The 17,737-nt window shown below is 57.4% G+C and overlaps 7 protein-coding genes across 7 annotated transcripts; 3 read left to right on the top strand and 4 right to left on the bottom strand.

Moving 5' to 3' along the window:
- Positions 1–39: 39 nt before the first annotated feature.
- On the bottom strand, positions 40–1,903 carry F5144DRAFT_572334 (3-isopropylmalate dehydrogenase). Its single transcript, XM_066788884.1, has 7 exons — positions 1,717–1,903; positions 1,622–1,642; positions 1,500–1,571; positions 820–1,414; positions 650–766; positions 553–587; positions 40–482 (listed from the first exon to the last, which is right to left on the bottom strand). The coding sequence occupies exons 1-7, from the start codon at positions 1,765–1,767 to the stop codon at positions 282–284; spliced, it is 1,092 nt and encodes a 363-aa protein (XP_066642983.1). The 5' UTR covers positions 1,768–1,903; the 3' UTR covers positions 40–281.
- A 612-nt stretch (positions 1,904–2,515) lies between these two features.
- F5144DRAFT_649026 (permease for cytosine/purines, uracil, thiamine, allantoin-domain-containing protein) lies at positions 2,516–4,634 on the top strand (the record flags this gene model as incomplete). The annotated part of the gene is made up of 4 exons (XM_066792959.1): positions 2,516–3,182; positions 3,237–3,404; positions 3,461–3,862; positions 3,938–4,634. The coding sequence occupies exons 1-4, from the start codon at positions 2,896–2,898 to the stop codon at positions 4,632–4,634; spliced, it is 1,554 nt and encodes a 517-aa protein (XP_066642982.1). The 5' UTR covers positions 2,516–2,895.
- Positions 4,635–4,667: 33 nt separating this feature from the next.
- F5144DRAFT_649018 (dihydrofolate reductase-like domain-containing protein) lies at positions 4,668–5,782 on the bottom strand. Its single transcript, XM_066792958.1, has one exon. It carries the CDS (start codon positions 5,625–5,627, stop codon positions 4,701–4,703), a length of 927 nt encoding a protein of 308 aa, XP_066642981.1. The 5' UTR covers positions 5,628–5,782; the 3' UTR covers positions 4,668–4,700.
- Positions 5,783–6,962: 1,180 nt separating this feature from the next.
- Positions 6,963–7,610, top strand: F5144DRAFT_602618 (uncharacterized protein; the record flags this gene model as incomplete). Its single annotated transcript, XM_066791224.1, has 2 exons — positions 6,963–7,217; positions 7,467–7,610. 2 exons carry the CDS (start codon positions 6,963–6,965, stop codon positions 7,608–7,610), a joined length of 399 nt encoding a protein of 132 aa, XP_066642980.1.
- A 142-nt stretch (positions 7,611–7,752) lies between these two features.
- F5144DRAFT_233278 (uncharacterized protein) lies at positions 7,753–9,551 on the bottom strand. The gene is made up of 3 exons (XM_066783262.1): positions 9,310–9,551; positions 9,043–9,243; positions 7,753–8,983 (listed from the first exon to the last, which is right to left on the bottom strand). Exons 1-3 carry the CDS (start codon positions 9,350–9,352, stop codon positions 7,896–7,898), a joined length of 1,332 nt encoding a protein of 443 aa, XP_066642979.1. The 5' UTR covers positions 9,353–9,551; the 3' UTR covers positions 7,753–7,895.
- A 1,609-nt stretch (positions 9,552–11,160) lies between these two features.
- Positions 11,161–15,915, top strand: F5144DRAFT_511708 (uncharacterized protein). The gene is made up of 2 exons (XM_066786556.1): positions 11,161–11,884; positions 11,956–15,915. The coding sequence occupies exons 1-2, from the start codon at positions 11,625–11,627 to the stop codon at positions 15,569–15,571; spliced, it is 3,876 nt and encodes a 1,291-aa protein (XP_066642978.1). The 5' UTR covers positions 11,161–11,624; the 3' UTR covers positions 15,572–15,915.
- On the bottom strand, positions 15,916–17,393 carry F5144DRAFT_572324 (uncharacterized protein). Its single transcript, XM_066788883.1, has 4 exons — positions 17,189–17,393; positions 16,861–17,058; positions 16,750–16,794; positions 15,916–16,686 (listed from the first exon to the last, which is right to left on the bottom strand). Exons 1-4 carry the CDS (start codon positions 17,199–17,201, stop codon positions 16,181–16,183), a joined length of 762 nt encoding a protein of 253 aa, XP_066642977.1. The 5' UTR covers positions 17,202–17,393; the 3' UTR covers positions 15,916–16,180.
- Between the last annotated feature and the right edge of the window lie 344 nt (positions 17,394–17,737).

Genomic DNA, 17,737 nt, shown 5'->3' with positions numbered 1-17,737 from the left:
TCGAATTGTTTCACCAAAGCTCAAGGCTAGTTCGGGATGCGTGAGTCCCCTGAGAAAGAGAAAATATTTTGAGTCTAGCATATATGTATGACCCAGGGCGAGCACAAGAGGTCTGATAAAGCTGCGTCTAGCTCACCCATTATAATAACTGCGCCCCTTTTATGTCCTCGCCAAGTAATAAATCAATCTCCTCCCAACCAAGATCTTTATATCTTTCACCCCTCCATCCCTATGTTCCCCTTTAAACCCTTCTGCCCATTCTCCCAAAGGCGTGGGATACCTCATGCCTTGAGAATCTTGACCAGCTCAGCAACGATGGCGTCTCCTGCTTCTGCGGTGCTCGTGTTGCCGCCCATGTCCTTGGTTCTTAGCCCGGCGTCGATGGCAGCGCGGACCGCGTCCTCGACGATTTTAGCCTCGTGGGCGAGATCCAGAGAGTACCGGAACATCATGGCCACGGAAAGGATGGTGCCAATGGGATTCTGATAATCATGTCAGCTCTGTACTGGCGGCGAATGAATAGAAATCGCCCAAAACGGGGTCTCGACTCACGACAATCCCTTGCCCTGATATGTCCGGCGCACTCCCTGTCATCTGTGTTAGCGACTGATGTCTACATGAGGGCTCGAGTGGAAGATGGGAATCTCACCATGAATCGGTTCACAGATAGAAGGCACTGCGGAGCCTGGATGCCCGCAGAGACTGGCGCTCGGGAGGAGCCCGATGCTTCCAGGTATAGCGCTCGCCTCGTCGCTGAGAATATCCCCTAAAAGCTCATCAGCTTAACCGCCTTCAAGGTGGACGAGGGGCCTCGCTCACCAGCCAAGTTGGGCGCTATTAAAACGCCATTCAGCTTCGTCGGGTTCTTGACCATGATCATGGCCGCGCTGTCAATAAGCTGATGCTCAACCTTCAGCTCAGGGAACTCGTTTTTATAAACCTCATCCACCACACTGCGCCAGAGTCTGCTTGTCGCCAGAACGTTTGCCTTATCTAGCGAGATAACCCGCGATTCTCCCCTAGCCCTAGCTAGGTAACCGCCCAGCCGCGCGATACGCTCGACTTCTGGTTTCGTATAAACAGCAGTGTCGAACGCATTAACTCCATCGTACTCTTTGCGCTCTCCGAAATATAGGCCCGAGGTTAACTCCCGGACCAACATCATGTCGGTGCCGCGGCAGACAGACGCCTTTAAGGGGGAGGACTCGACAAGGGCGTCGGACGGGAAGAAGCAGGGACGGAGGTTTCCATAGGCGCACATCTCACTGCGTAGCTTTAGGAGGCCCTGCTCCGGGCGGACGGCGCCGGCACCCCATTCAGGGCCACCAACGGCGCCGAGGAGCACAGCGTGGGCGGCTTTGGCGGCGGCGAGGGCCTTGTCTGTGAGGGGGACGCCAGTCTGGTCGATGGAGCACTGGGGAGAAACGTTGAGGTCAGCAAGAGACTTCTTTCCTGGATGTCCTTGAGCCCGTGTGATCCGTCAATGGGGGACGACTTACCCCTCCGATCAGGTGGTCGTCCAAGTTGAATTTGCCAGCAGTCGGGCTCAGCTCCTCAACCGTCCTGATAACCTGAATCCCGCGTCAGACGTACTCAATTGCAGGTCGCAAATGGCTCGTACCTTGATGGCCTCGGCAATAACCTGTTAATTAACCAAAGTCAGCCTCTCTCCGTCTAGAGTCAAGGGTGGGAAAGCTCGGGGGGGCAGTCAGTTACCTCTGGGCCACAGTGGTCGCCGGCAAAAACAACAATGTTGTGTTCCGCCATGGTTGCAATACTTGTCCGACGGAATTCGTTCAAGAAGAGTCCGTTGTGTGTGACGAAGCACGAGAATGAGGGATTGGAAAGTATGTAAGGAAATTCAAGAATAAATTCGACAAGGTATGATGCTATAAGTATAGCAGAGCGAAGTCGGGGAGGGGTCGGCTTGTTCGTCCGAAACCGCACCTCTGCCCGGCTTTACCCCCACCGCCCCACCTCCGAGAAGGACATGCCTGCCGACAACAGCCGGAGCATCACCAATTGGTACCTATTGTTGCTCTCTCGTTCCTCTCTTTTTATCGGCTTGGTGGTTCCCAATTGCTTGGGTCGCCGAGCCGCATATAGGTCGCGGCGTACGCAAGTGCCGCCAGCCTCTTGTATCGACTGCCATTCTCTCCTCACATTATTCACACGAGTAGGAAGCGTCATGACGAGCTAGGACAACCCGGAGCAGTTAGGGTAGGTATGGATGTATGTATGTGCAAGTGCAGCTTGCATCAAATGCTCACCAACACACGCCTTTCTGTGCAACACCCTTCCCGCTCGGAAGCGGGGAATCACACACGCGCCCCGATTTGCCCACCCTACCCCCAACCTAGGTACCTAGCTATCCTGGGTCTCCCCTCTTCGGCCCTCCCCGGGCTCACCTCGAGCCAGCCTACTGTGTATGTAGGACTCTTCAAGCTACATGGATTCATGGCTGCATGGCTGCGTGACTGCATGTCCCACCTCACGACGTGATATCCCGGCGTCATGCTAGCCACAATCACAACTGCAGCCTGGTCTCGACCCCGGACACTACCCTCCAATTAAAGCTACTGCCGCCGACATGGTGTCTGCATCCCCGTCTTATCAGGAAGCCATCCGGCTTGTTGGACCCCAACATATCCCAGATCCCAGAGCAAAAGTCCGCGGGATTCCCATTTTGGGGTTGTTGTTGGCGCTGATGCCGATGATCGTCGCATCTCCGCCATGGACGCCGAGTTGGAATGGTTTGGATGTAGCACGACCCCTCTTCCCGTGCCCCCGGGGTTGACTGATAAATACCCTGCCTGCCTGTGTGAATGTCCCTCATCTCAATCTTGAACAGTAAGCCTTACCGTTGGTAACATCTCTCCTCCCACTTGACCTGCCATGTCAACCGCCACCGTTTCCGAAGGAGGGAAGGAGGTCCCTCGGGATCTCGAGAGCCAGGACCGAGACAAACCCAAGAAGTGGGCAAAGTTGATCTCACTCCTGACCGTGAAGGATGGCGAAGTCTACGAGGCCGACCGCGACAAGAACCCAAAATGGTACCAGAAACTGCTAGACGCCGGTGTTGAGGAGAACGGCATCAAGCCTGTGCCCCTCGATCAGCGTACCTCTACCCAGTACAGCAACCTCTTTACCGTCTTTTTCACCTGCCTCTTGTGTTTGCTCCCGTACGTAACCAAATCACTATCTTGTGGGACGTGAAATAACCCCCCTGGCCACAGAATCCCGACCGGCATGCTGGCCACGCTCGGCATGGGTTTGAGTCTGAGAGACGCCTCGCTCATTATTCTGTTCTTTGCGCTGCTCACATGCATCCCCCCTGCCTTCATGGGCATAGGGGGCATGGAGACAGGGCTACGGCAGCTCGTACAGGCTCGATATTCGTTCGGGTGCGTCGAGAATGAGTCCATCTTAGCCACTTTCACCCTGTCTAATACACCACTAGGCGCTACCTCGTCACCATACCGCTCCTCCTGAACGCCGCCACAGTGACCGGCTTCTCGCTCCTCTCGTCCGTCGTCGCCGGCCAGACACTTGCCTCCTTGAACCCAGACAACGTCAGCGTCGACGTGGGCATTGTCATTGCCTGTCTCGTCTCCTTCGCCGTCTCCCTGATGGGCTTCAACGCCCTCCACTTTTGGGAGCGCTGGACCTGGATCCCCAACTTAATCTCCATCGTCATCGCCGTAGGCGGCGGCGGCAAGTACCTCTACCTCCAGAGTGAAGCCGAGCCGGCAACGGCGTCGCAAGTCCTGACCTTCGGCTGCCTGATAGCCGGCTACTTCATCACCTTTGGCGGCACCGTCTCGGACTATTCCATCTACCACAACCCGCGGGGCACGTCCCGGTATGTATTTTTACCCCCCCCCCCCGTCCCTCAACTCAGCTCAGCCGAACTAACCCAACCCCCACCCCAACCCAGACCCAAAGTCTTCCTCTACATCTACAGCGGCCTCCTCCTCCCCTCGATCCCCCTCCTCATCCTCGGCGCCGCCATCGGGGGCGCCGTGCCCAACGTGCCCGGGTGGCACGCCGCGTACGAGGCGACGGGGATCGGCGGGGTGATGAGCGAGATGCTGGCGCCGGCGGGCGGGTTCGGGCGCTTCGTGCTCGTGCTGCTGGCGCTGAGCGTCATCGGCAACATCGCCATCTCCATGTACAGCGTCGCGCTGAACCTGCAGATGCTGCTGCCTTTTTTTGCGCGCGTGCATCGCTTTGTGTTTATTTTGGTGACGATGGCGATTATGATCCCGATGGCGATTCGCGCGGCCGAGGAGTGGGAGGAGAGTTTGACGAATTTTTTGGCGGTGATTGGGTACTGGGCGGGGTGCTTTGATGCCGTGTTGATTGTGGAGTTGGTGGTGTTTCGGCGGATGGACTACTCGACGTTTGACCATGGGATTTGGAATGTTGGGCGGAAGCTGCCGCCGGGGATTGCGGCCATTGGGGCGTCGATCGTGAGTATGGGGTTGGTGGTGCCGGGCATGGCGGCGCCGTGGTATACGGGTCCGATTGCAGAGACGACGGGGGATATTGGGTTCGAGATGGCGTTTGTGGTGACGGCTATCAGCTATATCCCATTCCGGTGGTTGGAGATTAGATGGAGGGGGCATTTGTAGGTGTTTGACTTCCGTAGTAGCCTCGTGGTAGCCACCATGACACTATAATTGAGCCATCCTTTCGCCTCACCTCTTGATTCTCCCGCACATAACAACATCCTCCCCAAGCGGACACCACGTCACATCCGTCAACCGCACCGGCTCCGCCGGCCGCCCATCATCCCCAACCGTCCGCGGCGGCGAGACCACCACCCCGCCTTGCCCCAGCCACGTCGGCGCAATAGTCACAATAACCGAGTCGACAAACCCATTCCCCGCGGGCTCGAGCAGCGAGTTAATCACCTCGCCACCACCCTCGATCATGACACTAGCAATACCCTCGCGCGCCAGCACCTCCAACACATCAGCCCACGCAAACCGCCCCCTCTCCCCCCTCGCCTCCACGTACACATAGCGCCCACCAACCCCTTCCAAGACCCTCCGCCTCCCCTCCTCCACCACAACCCCCCGCGCAACAAACACCCACGGCGCCAACCCCTCCCCCGCCCTCGCCAGCCCCACAACCCGACTCCCCTCATCAACCGCCCACCGCGCGCGCGGATCCAACACAATCGGACGGGGCTGCTGCTGCTTCACCACCCCCCCCTCCCTCCCTTCCAAACCCTCCCCCAAACCCTCAACCGCCACAAGCCTCGAATTCAACCCCGGATCATCCGCCACCGCCGTGCCCGCGCCAACCAGAATCGCCGCGTGGCGCGCGCGCAGGAAGTGGGTCATGGCCTTGGACTGGGGGCCGGAGAGTATGGTGCGCACGCCGGGGGCGAGGGCGAGGGAGGCGTCGAGGGAGTGCGCGTAGGTGAGCGTTACGTGCGGGCGGGTTTTCTGGGCTTTTTCTGGGGGTGGGGGTGAGGGTTGCTGTTGTTGTTGCGGTTGGGGTTGGGGTTGTGGTTGTGCGTGAGGGGGGAGGTAGGGGGTGATGAGGGCTGCGTGGGCGGCGGGGAAGGTTAGGGCTTCTTTTGGGGGCTGGGTTGGTTGGGGGGGTTGGGAGGTCATGATGGGATATGTGGTAGGTGGCGGTGGTGGTGGTGTTGGTGGTGTTGAGTTTGGTTGGGCAGTGTTTTACTGTGTAGGGTGAGGGTTGAGGGTTGGAGGTGGTGACGACGATGGGACGAGAGTCGTGCAGACCCTGCCAAGCCTGGGGTACGTAACAACAGTGTTCAGGAACCCAGTGATACAGCCTACCACAGTTGCTTCATGCACAAGGTACAAACACTAGTATTCACTTCGTACATACTTCATCTCTCAACAGTGTCACATTGATCGGTCAATCTCTGTCCTTGGCTGCCGTGTCAGCGGACCACAAATGATCGGATACCTGCTCCTCCCTCGGTATCGTCAAACGGTATTTCACGTAAGCGGATTGGTTGCGATCGCTATCATGGAGATCATAGTCAGCACCTTAACAGCACGTATCCGAGGGATTAACTGTATAGTATGTAAAAACCCATGTTACTACCGCAGATCCCGGCCATTTCATCCATCAAGCAAACGGACCGCGCTCTCTCAATCACAGAATCCGCTTCCGTCTTGCTGCGGACTCGGTCTCTTGGGGTCCGGTTTAGCCCGAGCAATACGCAGGGCTGTGGCGGAGCGTTTGAGTGCCACACATGGTCTCGAAGGGGTTGCCAATGAACCGCCCATGTGAGACGTTCTAAGTCTGAAGGAGCGAATGGCACGGCAGCCATCAAGACACGGATTGGCTCATGCCGAAACCCCCAATTGCCAACGCTGGGCACTGAGTTGAAGGTCTATTCATTCTTTGTTCGATAACTAGCTATCGCGCGTTCGTTCAGACAGGCTGCCGCATCTTGTCTGTTTGTCTTTGTTGCATCCCGTTTCCAGCCGTCTCCAGTTTTTTTCGAGTACAAGGAGGGAGCCCTCGCACTCTTTGGAATCAACCGAGGACCCATCATCCAAGGCGCTGGACAGTCCGGACAGTGCGGAGTAACCGCCCCCGCCACTGCTGCACATCATCGCTGCGCAAAGGGTCAGAGGGTCCAACGACACGTACGTACCTACATAATCTGCGACACAGCCACGCTTGACACGCAGGGGCAACCATCGCTCAAAACCAACCACCAACCACCAACGCAGTTTTCAGCCTTGCTCCTTTCTTTTTGCGCCCATCTTCCCCAAGAGTCACTCACTCACTCACTCTGCGACCGCCAGTTCTCTCGAGCGCCCACTATTTCCGCTCCCCAACAACAAACCTCCCGATCGCTAGGTCATCGCCAAACACCAAACGCGCACAACTAATCCACCACAATTCCATCCTCATCAAAAACACACCCAACCGCAACCACAACCAGAAACCAAACCACCGCCAAAATGTCCCAAAAACACGACGAGCCCCCCGCCTACGGCAACAACCCCTCGTACCCGCAGCAGGCCTACTACCAAGGCGGCGGCCCGCCCCCTCAACAACAGGGCGCGCCCGGCGGCTACTACCAGCAACAGCAGCCGATGGGCTACGGCGGACACCCGCAGCAGGGCCCACCGCCGGGCGGCTACTACCAGCAGGGCCCGTATCCGCCGGGGCAGCAGCCGCATTATCCACCGCAGGAGCAGAAGAGCAGTGGGCCGGTATGTCTCTTTTCTGTTTTGTTTCCGTTTGTTTCTCCTCAGGGTGGTGGTTGTATGCTAACGGATGTGCGTCGCAGGGTTTCCTTTCGGCGTGTCTCGCTGGTTTGGCGTGCTGTTGCTGCTTGGACATGTTGTGTTAAGAGCGGTCGGCGCGATGGGTTGGTCGCCGGGAGGCTGGTTTTCTTGGACACACACAAAAGACGATTGGGGGAGGGGGCATGGATGGCTATGCGCCTCGCATCGTACGAGATCGCAAATTCTGGGGCAGCTTTGGAAAACGAATGGGCTGCCTACGAAATTGACTACGGGATGAGCGACACGACGAGTTCGCAAATAGCATGGGCGCCGGGCAGGGACCGCGGGATGGGGCGCAGGACTGCCCATGGCCTGTGATGGAGCGAGCAGACAGGCTGGCGTATCAAGGGGATCTTGGTCAAGCCCATACATGGCATGACTTTCACGATGGTCTCTTATGTCATGGCTTGCGTGGTTCTCGTTTATTTATTTGTTTTTCTTCTTTTCTTTCGGTAAACCTTGTAATATCTAGGTGGCTGCTTCTTCTAGGGTATGCGTTATAGGATCACGACCGGCCGTGGCCAGTACTGAGAATACCGTACTTCCCTACCAATGCCCCATTCTCCCTCTTACTCCCTCCAACGCCCTCCAATGACCACCACCTCACAGACTAGCAAACAGCCGGTCGTAGTTGTCGATGGCCTCCTGGACACAGTCGTTGGAGTAGATCATCTTCTGGACGTCCGGACTGGCCCACTTGTCGGGCACAGAACCGGTCTTGCCGTTCTGGCGGAACTCGCGATCCCGCTCCTCCTTGGCCTTGCCCTCCCCGAGGTGCAGGATGCGGCCCGAGTGCGCGGCCATGTCGACCAGCGCGCTGCAGTGCGGCTTGCGCAGCAGCTCGTAGACCTTGAGCGTCCTGGACACCGTCTCCGGGTCGTGCATCTTGTCCGCGGGGATCTTGCTGACGACCTCGGCCAGCACGGCGCCGTCCTCGATCGCCATCGCCGCGCCCTGGCTAAGGTGCGGCAGCGTCGGGTGGCACGCGTCGCCCAGCAGCGCCACGGACCCGTGCACCCACGTCGGCAGCGGCTTGTGCACGCGCAGCTTCCACTCGCACACCTCGCCGTCGGGCACCAGGTTGAGCATGCGGTGCACGAGCGGGCAGAAGTCGCCGTACACGTCGAGCATGGCCGCCTTGGAGCCCTTGGTCGTGTAAGTGGCGTTGGTGGCCGCCGCGAAGTTGGTGTCGGGCTGCGCCGACGACAGGTTGTAGATCTGCTTGTTGCTGACGGGGTACGCGATGATGTGCCGCCGCTCCCCGACCCACCGCACCACCGTGTCGCTCTCGATCAGCGCCAGCATCTCCGGGTCGTGCTCCATCTGCGCCCGGTCCAGCATGATGCGGTACGCCGCCTGGCCCGTGTCCTCCTCCTCCGACTGCGTGCCCAGCTCCGCCAGCATCTGCGTGCGCGTCGCCGACTTGATCCCGTCCGCCGCCAGCACGATGTCGGCTTCTACTGTGTACTCGTCGCCGTTGCGCGGCTTGAGTGTGATGGTGGGCTTGCCGGCGAACGAGTTCACCCGGGCTAGCGCGGTCGAGAAGTGGAACGTGATGGCGCTCTCCTTCTTGCAACCCTCAAACAGGCCGTTGGCGAGTGATGACCGGTGCCCTGTGCAGTGAGGGTACCCGTATTTCTCTTCGATGTCCGGCATCCGCACGTGTGAGAGCTCTACATCCGTGCTTCCCTCTGTTTAGACGGTTAGCCCCTCGAGCTCCTTCTGGGGGGTCGGCCCGGAGTCTCCTTACGCCTGATGCTGGTCCCCTGGACGTTTGTCGCCTCGGCGTAGATCTCCTTCCAACATCCTAACCGGTCGAGTACACGGACGACGTTGGGCGGCATCTGGATGCCGGCGCCGACGAAGCCTAGATTTGACGCCGTCTCAAAGACATCGATCTTCTTGAACCCCTTCTTGGCAAAGGCGAGGGCGGTCCCCAGCCCACCCATGCCTGCAAAACGTCAGTATCCAGTATCCATTGCCCGGTGAGACGTGAGTGAGATCGAGGGAGGCATACCCGCACCGATAATGACGATGCGTAGATCGCGTACGTCTGCCATATTAGGACTCGATTAGGAGATATAACGATGCTTTCGTCTGAATAGATGTGTGTTTTAGGGGAATAGGAGAGTAAGTTGAGAGAGAAACAAAGTAGTCCTAGGTTTGGAGTGAGTCGGATGACAGAGGGTATCAATGGTGCGGTTAAAGGAGGCTTGTCCCTTCTTCACTCGGTATTCATATATACGCCAGCGCAATAGCCTGGATCCAGTCCTCGGCACCTGCTCTCTCGGCCCCAAACCCGCAGCGCATCGGACCATGCTAATCGCGATTTGTGTGGCAGGCGGCGCCGGATCCAAGTGGGACTTGACTCGCGGGTCCGCATCGGACCTCATATTTTTTGCTCAATTATTATTCCCCATCCGCATGGTAGCATACACAGGAGTATCCCCCATGGGACCATGGGGCATCCCCTCGTTGCGGGAAGACGCGCACCCACAGCACCGTTTCGTCGGTACAAGAAAGGGTGGCTCGCGGCCAAGTGTGGGGGTTGGGGGTTGAGGGGTGCGGGGAAGACTCCAGCGCCGGGACATTCTGGAACCGCCGTGGATTGCCAAACCGGGAATCATATCGCCCTTGGGAAAATGGATTTGCCGGTGGTTCAGGCCCGAGGCCGGCCCACAGCCATCAGGCCCAAGTTGATCCTTGCGTCTTTAGGATTGTTGGACGTATTCGGCCATGCTATCAGCCGTTGTCTGACCCCGTGCATTTTCGTTGTCTAATAGCCTCCAGGAAAAGAAAAGCACAGTCTCGATGTCGCGAACTGCATTTTGTTGTGTGGTGTCGGAGCTTGAAAAAGTACCGCAACCCGATTCGGGGATCCGGCTCTGTGGTGTGGATGTTCCTTGATTGGCGTGTCGAGAGGGAATTACCAAATGTGCACAATACATTGTAACTAGGTACATACTATGTGTATTTAGTACGATCAAACCTCAGGTAGTTTGAGTTCCCAGGCTTTCCATCAGCTTTCTCAAACCAACCTGGAAACGGCGAAAACGGGAGATCGGACTCCTTCCTGCCTAGGTAACCCTGCAACCCCAGCCTGTAAAGTCGATCAGGGAGTGCGGGCCGGCGCAACCCGGTAACTGTGCAAAGTTTGTTCAACGTTGTAATTGCACGTATCACTTGCACCACCGTAAATCATTGTGGCAATGGGGATGCGGTGGAATAAATTCGACACGGTTTCTAGGTATCTTACTAATTGCTAACAACGTCGTCTCCTCTGGCCGTTGCCTTCTTCGTCCACGACGAGCGCAACCGTCTCTGCAGGTCGGCCCACGCGATGGGTGAGACATGTTTCGAGCGGCAGACCGGCGGCAAACCGACAGCCTGGAACGCGGCCCAGAATAAGCACACGTGCCTTGAATAACTAATCCCCCTTTCAGCTTTTTTTCTCTTTCTGGAACTGGTTACCGATTAGACGAAGCACCGAGGTCGACAAAGGACAAAGACCATTGACGGGCAGAGCCGCCGCGATGAGAATACATCAAAAAGCCAAAAATAAAATAGAAAGATCGAAAACATAAAATAGACTTCCACAAAGCGCGCGTTTAAAGCTTGAGTTCGATAATGGAATCATTGGCTCCCGCAAGCCAAGAAATTGGCGAGCTCGGTTCAACAAACAGCCAACCAAAGAATCACAAAAGTCGGCGGGAAAACAAGGCCAGCCGAGGATGCAGCTGCGAGAGGCAGCCGCCGACGTCACTACCAATGGCGAATCCACAGCCAATCAATTGCCTGCCCTGCACGACCTTTGCCAAATGTTTCAGACGAACTGGGTCCTTGTTCAGGGTCAATAAAATTAGCGACTTTGACATCCAGTTTCAGGCCCGATGTCATGGGCCAAAGGAGGCCAATGACCAAATGGTCAAGGAGACCGCAAGTCCGCAACGCCATGGACCCCCTGTTACTCTAGCAAAGCGAATGGAGATGCAAGCCTGCAAGTCTGCGGTCGCCCTGCCGCTTTTCCGATTTCTCCATCATGTTCATTGTGCCAAGCTGGCCATGTGGTCGCACCCACATCCTCCCTCCAAGTTGATTCTGAATGATCTCATCTCTTGTGCTCCTTTCGTGTTGCCTCTTGTGTTCCTTGTGTTCTTAACCAAAACCACTATCGACCCCTCACCTACGCCGCAACGCCCCCATTTCCCCTTCCCACTTTCGCGGGGAATACGTATGGCCCGTTATTGCGGTAGCCATATTCCCACTCGCGCTGGCGAGCTCTAATATTACAAAAGCTACCATCTACAAGCATCGCATGCGACATTCGTATCGATGAGTGACATAACCACGACGGCGCCCCCAGAGGTGCCGACGTCGGCGTCGCCATCGTTATCATCGTTGGCGTCGTCGACGTTGACATCGGCCGCGGCCGCGGCGACGACGACTACCATCGAAGAAGGGCCTGGATCAGCCCAGGAAGCGACGGGTATCAGCCTTGTTGCTTTTGTGACTGCGTTGGCCGCTTCGCTGGTTGTCTTCGGCATCCAGACGGGCTTTTTCTTGCTCTTACGGAACAAGCTGGTTAGGATATTGTATGTTGCTGTCTCCCTTTCTTTTCCCGCTTGCTCTCCTACGGCGTAGAAACTGACAGACCCGACCACAGTAAACCAAAAACATATCTAGTGCCCGAACGAGAACGCACCGATTCACCCCCCTCCAACCACTTGGCTCTGGCGTACAAGCTCATGAGCTTCGAAGATCGCGAAATCATCAAGAAATGCGGCCTCGACGCCTACTTCTTCCTTCGCTACCTACAAACCCTCCTCATCATATTCATCCCCATCGCCGTGGTGGTGATTCCCGTCCTTGTTCCTCTCAACTACATCGGCGGCCTGGGGCGAGACGTCGTCAACAGTACCACGGAAGGCGATTCCACCACCGTCAACGTTCCCACGGGATTAGATACGCTAGCATGGGGCAACGTCGCCCCAAACAAACAACACCGGCGCTGGGCTCACCTTGCTCTCGCGCTCGCCGTCATCTTGTGGGTTTGCGGCGTCTTCTTCAGCGAGCTGAAGGTCTACGTCAAGATCCGCCAGGATTATCTAACCAGCGCCGAGCACCGCCTGCGCGCCTCGGCGAACACGGTGCTCGTGAGCTCCATCCCGGACAAGTGGCTCAGCGAGGAAGCCTTGAGAGGCCTGTTTGACGTGTTTCCCGGAGGCATTAGAAATGTCTGGCTTACCCGGGACTTCACGCCGCTGCTTGCCAAGGTCCACGAGCGCGACGCGATCCACAAGAAGCTGGAATCGGCCGCGAGCGAACTGATCCGCAGCGCGAAGAGGGCGCAGCTGAGGAAAGAGGGGGAAAATGGCATTATACAGAGGATCAAGGCGGTCACCACGGAGGGCAGGGCCGACAGAGCGCAGCGCGCAAAGGCCGAGGACGAGGAGGCCCGCAGGCGTGCCGAAGGCGCCGGCGGCCTGAGCGCCAACACGCCACACATTCCCCAGGGCGTACACGAGGCGATAGACGACACGGATAGCAGGAGTGACAGCGGAACCGATATCCAAGAGGGAGAGATAGAGGAAGAGGTTGAGCAAGAGAAGCGCCGGGGGCGCGGGAACCCGCTCGCTAAGATTGGACATGGTATAGGCAAAGGGGCCGGTAAGGGTGCCGCTATCGCCACGGGGGCTGGTCTGGGCTTTCTGGGGGGCGCGAAAGCCGTCCGGAAAGGCGTCGATCGGGAGCTGGAGCGGACTGCTGGTTTCGATTTTGCGGCCACAGGAGGCCCTCGGGGGCCGCCTTCCATGACGACGGTCGACCCGGATTCTTCTAAGCGGGACTACGGGGCGGGCGACGACGAGGAGAGGCCCAAAATGTCGTTCGCGTCAGAAGCCCCATTGACCAAAACCACCCGCCACGCCCACACCTCATCCGACGCCTCCCAGGACGTCTCGGACCTTAAGAAGGAGGCCCCCGAACCTAGAAGTTTTGGTAACACAGTCCGCCGTGCTACTAACATGGAGGAGATGATCGTTACCGATAAGACTAGGTGGTACGAGTTCTGGAAGCCGCCTACCGGCAGTTACGCATCCCCGATCCCACAGGGCTGTGAGTCAGGCGAGTACCCATGGAAGAAGAAGAAGTCGTTCTGGGCGCTCGTCAGAGACGCCATTCCGTTCGTGGGCACCCACGTCCCGCCGGTTGACTACCCACCCGCATACACCCGCGATTATACGACCCATCCTGAGGAGGACGCAGAGTGGAGGAAATGGCTGGAGCCGAAGGAGCGTCCGCATCATCGGATTGCCAACTTCTCGTGGACGCCTTCGTGGTTGCCCGCCCTGCCTTTGATCAACAAGAAAGTGGACACAATCTACTGGTGCCGCGCGGAGCTGGCCCGGCTGAACCTGGAAATCGAAGAGGATCAGCAGCGCCCCGAGCGCTACCCTATCATGAACTCGGCCTTCATCCAGTTCAACCACCAGGTGGCCGCCCACATGGCCTGTCAGTCCGTCACCCACCACGTCCCGAAGCAGATGGCGCCCCGCATGGTCGAGATCTCGCCGGGTGACGTCCTCTGGGACAACATGGCCATCTCGTGGTGGAGCGAGTGGATGCGAAGCGCCATCGTCTTCGCCCTGGTGTCCGCCATGGTGGTTCTCTGGGCGTTCCCTGTCGCCTGGACTGCCTCGCTCTCCCAGATCGACGCTCTGGTTAGAAAGTACAACTGGCTCGCGTTCCTGGTTGAGAACGAGGTAATCAACAACGCCATCAAGGCCGTTGCCGGTGTCCTGCCTGCGCTAGTTCTGTCTATCATCCTGGCGCTGGTACCCGTCTTTCTCAACATATTGGCCGAATTCCAGGGATCCAAGACTGGCTCGCGGAAAACCGAGACGGTCCAGATCTACTACTTTGTTTTCCTCTTCGTTCAGGTCTTCCTGGTCGTCTCCATCGCCTCCGGTACCTTCCAGACGCTGGCCAACATCTCCAAGGATTTCGCGAGCACGCCGAACGTCCTGGCCGAGAATCTCCCCAAGGCTGCCAACTACTTCTTCGCATACATGATTCTGCAAGCGCTCTCGACGAGTTCGGGAACGCTGCTACAGATCGGTACGCTCCTGATCTGGTACGTTTGGGCCAGGATCGTCGACAACACGGCGCGGGCCAAATGGACCCGCAACACCCAGCTGCCGACCGTCTCATGGGGTTCTTTCTTCCCGGTGTACACCAACTTTGCGTGCATCGCGCTCATTTACTCCATCGTCGCGCCCCTCATCTCCCTCTTCGCCATCATCACGTTCAGCCTGCTCTGGGTGGCCCACCGCTACAACATGCTCTACGTCACGCGGTTCAAGACCGACACCGGCGGCGTCCTGTACCCGCGGGCCATCAACCAGACCTTCACGGGGCTGTATGTCATGGAGCTGTGCCTCATCGGCCTCTTCTTCATCGCTGAGGACGAGACGGGCAAGAACGTGTGCTTCCCGCAGGGCATCGTCATGGTAGTGGCGCTCATCCTGACCATCCTCTTCCAATACGTGCTCAACTCGTCCTTCGGCCCGCTCTTCCGCTACCTCCCCATCACCTTCGAAGACGAGGCCGTCCTCCGCGACGAAGCCTTCCAGCGCGCCCAGGCCCGCCGTCTCGGACTCGTCGGAGACGACGACGACGAGGCCGCCTCGCTCAACCGCCCCGGCACGGCCGACACCGACGGCCGGCACGCCGCCGACGACATCGAACTCGAAAAGCTCGCCGCGGGCCGCGGCCACAGCACCAACCCCCGCCACCACGCGCGATCCGGCTCCGTCCTCGGCCGCCTCAACCCCCTCAACAAGGGCATCGCGCACGCCAGCACGTGGGCCGCACGGGGGGGCAAGCAAATCCGCGCCGCCACCTTCGGCAAAGCCGAAGAAGGCATCCGCTCCGCCGCCCAATACCGCAAGACCCGGCGCCAGCGCGACCTCGAGGCGCAGCGCGCCATGGGCGACGCGCTCTACGGCGGGTACTGCGACGTCATCGAGGACCTGACCCCGCGCGAGCGCGACGTGCTCGTGCGCAAGGCCTTCCAGCACTCGGCGCTGCGCGCGCGCCGGCCGGTTGTCTGGATCCCGCGCGACGATGTCGGTGTGAGCGATGATGAGATCCGCCGCACCAATGACTTTAGCGAGTTCATCTCCATCACCAACGAGGGTACCGCGCTTGATAGTCGCGTGAGGGTGCTGTATGGGCGGAATCCGCCGGATTTTTCGGAGGTCGATCTTATTAATCTTTGAGGGGAGGAAGGGGTTGGATATCAAGGTGGTGATGGGTGATAACAGAGAGACCATGGCCCCCAGGTAGGGGTAAGGAATGAGATAGATAGATAGAGAGAGAGAGAGAAGGTGGGTGCATACACATTGGGAGAGGTAAATACCCGTGGCGTTTGGGAGGTTGGTTTGGTTTGATTAATTTACTTTGGAGAGCATCGGATTCAATGCATCTCAGACGGGGGATAAGCATCGCATCGCATCGAATTGTATTGTATTGCACTGCAAAAGACATTGGGCGTGGTGGATGTACATAGATAGCATACGCATACCAGCACCAGCTCAGGAATAGCATTGCATATAACACCTAACCTGTTTGCAAACTCTGGGTTCCTGTGCAAGCAACGCTCGGTGTAGTCATCCTCTTCCATATCCTCAACTATGCATGCCGCTGGTAATAAAACGCTGGCTTGTACACCAATTTAACAATGCAAAACGCCTTCGCCGCCGACAGGCCGATATAATATAGACAAACCGCCACACAGCGCCAGCCCAACACCAAATACTGCCATAAACGCCCTTTACACCCCATCACTTTTCCCCAGCTCACTCGCCCCAATCACGATATCCAAAAACCTAGGCCTTCTCCTTCCCCTTGGTCGGCCAGACCAATCTCATCACGGGGCCTAATGTGGCTCCGCCAGCCCAGCAGACCAAGGTGGCGAGCACCTGCAGGAAGCCGATGATGATGGGAAGCAGGGGCGTCAGGGTGACAAACTTGAAGAACTCGTTCACCTGGTACAGGTCCTTCTGCGTCTTGATCAGATACCGCGTCGAGGCGGTGCTGGAACCGGAGCTCGACGGGGGTTTGTTGTCCCCTCCCTTCTTTTGCTGTTGCGTTTGGGAGCCGGCTGATCCGCCAGTAACGGATGCGTAGCTCGGCTCGCTGCCTTCCAGAACAGCTTGGAGCTTTTCCTGGGCGGCGTCGTATGTGGGAGGCGGGGTGCCGTCTCCGGGGGTGTTGGCGGGGGTTAGGTGCAGGACAGTGACGAGGCGGACCGGAGCGCGGTGGAAGGGGATGAACCAGATGGAGAAGACCTGGAAGATGGTGAGGTAGAGGAGACTGGCGCGCTCATCGTAGACTATGGAAGGGGAAGTGGTTAGTGGGTTGATGTTAGGGTTTGGGTGATAGAGGGTTAGCATACCGCATGATTCAAGTTCTAGCTCGATCTTGGGGCTGAGGATCTTGTCTAATCGAACGAGTTAGCCGCGTCGGTGTCTTGATGCTGTTTCTGACAGCATGGTTGGCTACGTACACCACCTGTAAATGGCAGCAATGAGTATTCGGGAGTCGATCTGGCCCACAAAAGGTACATTCAAGTTCTTGAAGGACGGAACCCAGCAGAAAGGATGCTCGAATGTGGCACCGGGAGCAAAGTAGCGGTAGATGGCGTCATGCTGGGCTTCTGGCGTCCCCTGGGTCAAGGCGTGGAGGACGTGTCTGATATCCTGCGCTGTAGAGGTTGGTCAAAGGTGATTAGCCCATCCACTATTCTGTTATTCGGCGACATGTGTTCAAGTTAGGTGGGGGGAGAGGGGGGGCGGGTGAGGGTTAGGGATTAAAAAGAGCTATTATATTCATACCTGGGTCCTCCATTGTGTCTTGCTAATAACTTGATTGGAGCTTGGTTTTGGTGGTCGATGAAATTGACAAAATAAACAAATGACGGCGTCTATTTTCAGTTGAATTGGTTCCTATCCTACCTCTTGAGAATGTGAACCTGAAAGACAAGAGCAGATTGGAGGGTGGCATTTGTTTTATGTGCCTGTCCTTCCTCCCCTATCCGCTCGCCGGTGATGTCATTGATGCAATTCGAGGCAGGCAAGCTGGGCCAGGTAACCCCACAGCATGTGACAGCCCCCAGCATTGCAACGCAAGACGGCACAACGGCTCGGGGATGGGTTAGGGTTGGCGCAATAAAGCTATCAAAGGGGGATGGCGAGTGTGTAATGGATAGAAGTTGAGCAAAAAAAACTTGAACATCCAAATAAACATCCAAAAAATCACATTCTAGCTCAATTACAAATATCGCAAATGTACCGTAATCCCCTATATCTTTCAGAAAGAACAACCAATTCATCCAAACCATTCGTTCATCTAAATACAAGCACTATGCCACCCATCATACCGTA

This window comes from Chaetomium tenue, assembly GCF_020726465.1.
Source record: "Chaetomium tenue strain MPI-SDFR-AT-0079 chromosome Unknown F5144scaffold_4, whole genome shotgun sequence".
NCBI lineage: Eukaryota > Fungi > Ascomycota > Sordariomycetes > Sordariales > Chaetomiaceae > Chaetomium > Chaetomium tenue.
The sequence above is the reverse complement of the archived record's forward strand: the minus strand, read 5'-3'. Positions and strand labels throughout refer to the sequence as shown.

Bases quoted from the DNA above. Each gene is read 5' to 3' on its own strand.
- F5144DRAFT_572324 (XM_066788883.1), bottom strand. The intron at 16,795-16,860 runs GTACGTAGCCAA...TCGTTCGATTAG, and splicing joins TGCTGCCATTTACAGGTGGT to ACAAGATCCTCAGCCCCAAG. The intron at 16,687-16,749 runs GTATGCTAACCC...CCCCTTCCATAG, and splicing joins GCTAGAACTTGAATCATGCG to TCTACGATGAGCGCGCCAGT.
- F5144DRAFT_233278 (XM_066783262.1), bottom strand. From the start codon at position 9,352: ATGGCAGACGTACGCGATCTACGCATCGTCATTATCGGTGCGG. The intron at 9,244-9,309 runs GTATGCCTCCCT...GACGTTTTGCAG, and splicing joins CATCGTCATTATCGGTGCGG to GCATGGGTGGGCTGGGGACC. The intron at 8,984-9,042 runs GTAAGGAGACTC...CCGTCTAAACAG, and splicing joins CCAGGGGACCAGCATCAGGC to AGGGAAGCACGGATGTAGAG.
- F5144DRAFT_572334 (XM_066788884.1), bottom strand. From the start codon at position 1,767: ATGGCGGAACACAACATTGTTGTTTTTGCCGGCGACCACTGTGGCCCA. The intron at 1,415-1,499 runs GTAAGTCGTCCC...GTTTCTCCCCAG, and splicing joins ACGACCACCTGATCGGAGGG to TGCTCCATCGACCAGACTGG. The intron at 588-649 runs GTGAGATTCCCA...CACAGATGACAG, and splicing joins TATCTGTGAACCGATTCATG to GGAGTGCGCCGGACATATCA.
- F5144DRAFT_649018 (XM_066792958.1), bottom strand. From the start codon at position 5,627: ATGACCTCCCAACCCCCCCAACCAACCCAGCCCCCAAAAGAAGCCCTA.
- F5144DRAFT_511708 (XM_066786556.1), top strand. From the start codon at position 11,625: ATGAGTGACATAACCACGACGGCGCCCCCAGAGGTGCCGACGTCGGCG. The intron at 11,885-11,955 runs GTATGTTGCTGT...ACCCGACCACAG, and splicing joins AACAAGCTGGTTAGGATATT to TAAACCAAAAACATATCTAG.